This window comes from Denticeps clupeoides, unplaced genomic scaffold (assembly GCF_900700375.1).
Source record: "Denticeps clupeoides unplaced genomic scaffold, fDenClu1.1, whole genome shotgun sequence".
NCBI lineage: Eukaryota > Metazoa > Chordata > Actinopteri > Clupeiformes > Denticipitidae > Denticeps > Denticeps clupeoides.
Genome location: NW_021629751.1, coordinates 113491 through 117328, shown reverse-complemented (window position 1 = coordinate 117328; position 3838 = coordinate 113491). Strand labels below are relative to the sequence as shown.

At 42.6% G+C, this 3838-nt stretch overlaps 1 protein-coding gene across 1 annotated transcript; it reads left to right on the top strand.

Moving 5' to 3' along the window:
• The first annotated feature begins 372 nt into the window (after positions 1 to 372).
• On the top strand, positions 373 to 3285 carry LOC114773283 (Fanconi anemia group J protein homolog). Its single transcript, XM_028965807.1, has 8 exons — positions 373 to 588; positions 675 to 874; positions 1623 to 1755; positions 1983 to 2137; positions 2346 to 2514; positions 2759 to 2899; positions 3014 to 3175; positions 3250 to 3285. The coding sequence occupies exons 1-8, from the start codon at positions 403 to 405 to the stop codon at positions 3283 to 3285; spliced, it is 1182 nt and encodes a 393-aa protein (XP_028821640.1). The 5' UTR covers positions 373 to 402.
• The last annotated feature ends 553 nt before the right edge of the window (positions 3286 to 3838 follow it).

The following is a 3838-nucleotide window of genomic DNA, read 5'->3' as shown; positions in this document are numbered from 1 at the left end:
GATCTTTGTATTCTAATCATAGTGTGTATAGTTTATTTTTAGTAAAATTGACCTTATATTTAAGTGATATATATTTTGCATTTTCAAGCATTGCAAGCCTCTTTGAGAAGAATAGGGGAGAAACAGTAGGGGAATTTAACATGTACATTTACAGCATTTATCAGATGGCTTTATCCAGAGGGACTTACAATCAGTAGTTACAGGGACAGTCCCCCTGGGAACACAATGGTAGTAAGTGGCTTTGAACCTGGGTATTTGGGTTCATAGGTGCTTTTTTTTTGTTTGTTTGTTTGTTTTTTTTAATACAAGCACAGTCTGTTCTTGGATTAGATTTAGCAGTATTACTTTTTTATTACTTTTGTGCAGGGCCATAGCTGCAGGTTCTACCACAACGTGCACAAGATGCGAGAGCAGAGCACCCTGCAGTGGGATCATGGGATGCTCCAAGCCTGGGACATCGAGGACTTGGTGCGTCTGGGTAACAAGTTGCGCTCCTGCTCTTACTATGCCGCCCGTGAGCTCATGCAAGGTGCCAGCATAGTCTTCTGCCCCTACAACTACCTGCTGGACCCGCTCATCAGAGAGAGTGTGAGGAACTTCGATGAAACTTGTGCATACTCTTACAGAGTTTGTTGATCCATTCCACTCTTAAACCAAAATTGATATTTTTTCAGATGGATATTAATCTTTCAGGACAGATTGTGGTACTGGATGAGGCCCATAACATTGAGGACTGCGCCCGTGAGAGTGCCAGCTACACGTTGAACCAGACACAGCTTCTGGCGGCAAGGGAGGAGGTTGAGGGCATGGTGACATACAACATCCGTCCGGCCAACCACAAAGCCCTGCTGGCCTTCTGCTGCAGCCTGCTGAAGTATGATACGTTTTTTAAACTTGTATAGCTCATATAAAAAGTTTGTCATTGTTAGTGAAGAAGTGTTAGTTGGCTGATTGCAGTCATTGAGATATCGTATATCTCAATGCTCCCTGGCTGTCTGGATAGAGGTGTTGCTTTATTCTGCTCTGGGGAATCTGACGCCCAGCGTGTCTTAAATTCCCTATGCTCTGTCGGGTCTCCAATTTCTAAGGATGAAAATTCATTAAAAAAAAAATTCTGTTTAATTGAAAGACAAATTTTACACTTACAAATTAAAAGGAAGATTCAAAGTTCTTAATCAAGTTTAAATGTTTTCATATAAAAAATAACATCACTGTCTATAACACAAAAAATAGGTTTGAAAAAGCCTGCAAACACAAATCACCTAGCCTAGTATAAAAAAAAAAAAACTAACTTTCTGCAATCTTAAACAAAATGTCGCTCTCTCCATTACAAAATTATATTTGTAAATGATACTCAAACTATCTTGTAATGTGGGTGGGATTAGCATCTTTTTTTTTTTTTACTTATTTAAAATACGTAAATATCCTGCACATTAATTGCATTATTGGGTAAAGGGCATCGAAAGGACAAGCGCTCCCTCAATAGATTTATATGTTTGCCAGAAAAACATGGTAATTGTTTGCATTCAATAAGGCCTCAAACTTTAATATGCTTTTAAACATTACTCCGTAGTTTTGCAGGACATTCCTAACAAATGTATCATTGTCTCTCTATCTGTCAGCTGGTTGCAGGAGAGTTCTTCAGAGCTGAAGCAGAGGGAGTTTGAGAGCTCCTGTAAGGTCTGGACAGGACGGGAGGTGTTGGCCGTCTTCCACCGCCTTGGCATCACAGCAGAGACTTTCAGTCTTCTGCAGGTTTGACCGCACTCTCTCTCCTTTTATCTGAGCTTCCGTCTCTGTGTTCGTTTACTGCCCTTCGTCTCTGCAGTCAGGCAGAAGAGCAGGAAGGATTTAAAAAAAAAAAAAAATAAGAAGAAGAATTTTGGCTTTCACGTAATCATGATATGTCACTGCTTAATGCATTCTCCTTATTTTGCTTTGATCACTGCTTTGTTCTGGATCTTCCCTCCCTCGGCCTGTAGAGACATTTGTTGGCTGTGTTGGAGAAGGAGGAGCGGGCTGGCCTTGTGAGGGGCAGGGAAGAGATGGTTCAGGTTCCTACAATCAGCTCCAGCACACAGTCGGTGCTCAAGAGCCTGTTCATGGTGATTGAGTACCTGTACAGACAGGACTGCAGGTGTGTGTGTGTTTGTGGGTCTGCTTGGATTGTACTTTGTGTGTAGGGTGGCTATTGAACTGTGTTGTCACACTACCCCCACCCCATGTGACTGGAGTGGGACTGGACATGTGCTGCATTACAGATTAAGATTGGGAAATTAATGTAAATGGAGATTCCATGTTAGTCCCTTACATAATCTGACATTATGGCCTTGGTCATTGTTTAGGTTTGCTGATGATTACAGAGTTGCCCTGCAGCAGACTTACACCTGGACCACGGCGCCGGATCTGCCTGATGCTCAGGGCTTCTTTTCCCGGCCTCAGCGTCGCCGTGGCAACACTCGAACTAAGTCCCTGGTGCACACACTCAGCTTCTGGTGCCTAAATCCTGCAGTGGTGAGAGGACTAGGACCTACTACATTGAAGTTTTGGAAGGGGAAGGTTCCCTCTGAATCTTAATATCTATTTATTTTATGTAATAGCACCTGTTGTACATAAATTATTCTCAAAGGTCTTGTAGAAGTCCTGAAATTGTAATTAGAAAAATTGTTTAATTAGAAAAACCAAGAATGTTTGTTTAATTCTATACGTTTTCACAAATCAAACAAATCTACACAGAGTTTGTGTAATTGTCAAACAGGCCTTCTCAGACCTGAGCGGCTCGGTGCACAGCATCGTTTTGACCTCTGGCACTCTATCGCCCATGGCCTCGTTCTCTTCCGAACTGGGTGTCAAGTTCTCAATCCAGCTGGAGGCCAGCCATGTCATCAGCAAGTCTCAGGTGAGCTTACTCAACGCATTTATATAGAAACAAATGCATCAATAAAATGTAGAAAATTAGCCTCTTATATGGCTATTACTCTATTATATGTGTGGTGTTAATGCACTCCTCCAGGTGTGGGTGGGCACCATTGGTATGGGACCGCAAGGCCGAAAACTCTGTGCCACTTTCCAGCACGCCGAAACCTTTGCTTTCCAGGATGAGGTCGGCACCCTGCTACTGAAAGTGTGCCAGGCGGTGAGCCGAGGAGTGCTGTGCTTCCTGCCCTCCTACAAGGTAGTCCATTCCTCATCTGCTCGTCCCATGTCCCAGTTGCCCCTGCTCACTCAGTTCTACCAACCCGCCACTAGGTGGACCAGAAGACCACAGTTAAGCTTGGCACGTGAAGCTGGTGTCTGAAATGTTTTGTGCCGGAAAGGTCTTGCTTTGCAAATGGTGCCCTTTTTATGACTTTTATGTTAAGTAGCAGACAGGCAGTGGATTGCCCGCTATGCGCTAATGAGCCACTAATAAGCAGCACTAATGGATTATAGATTCAGGATGAAGTTTTAAGCGCTGAATAGCTTTTTTTCCACCCTGTATTTTGTTTCGACTAACAAGCTCATGTATAGGAGCCCATTGATAAATACTTTGTTCTCCCTTTGTTTGTTATGCTTTTGCCATGAATAATTGACTCTCATTCAAGCATCCTGTCGCTCTGAGTCCCCGGGGGCCCTGGTGTCTTTCTCAAATGTCTGCAGTGGTGTGTTGACTGTTATATTTGTGCAGGTTAGTGAATTTAAGTGCTTGATTTAATTCAGAATATTTGCACATTTTTATTAAGTGCGTGTCTGTGGCAGTTTGATGTGCCCTAACAGTTTAGCACTCCTGTGAAACACAGTTGTTTCAGAGGTATTTTTGGCTATTTAAAATATTTATTTATTTTTATTAAGCTCCTTT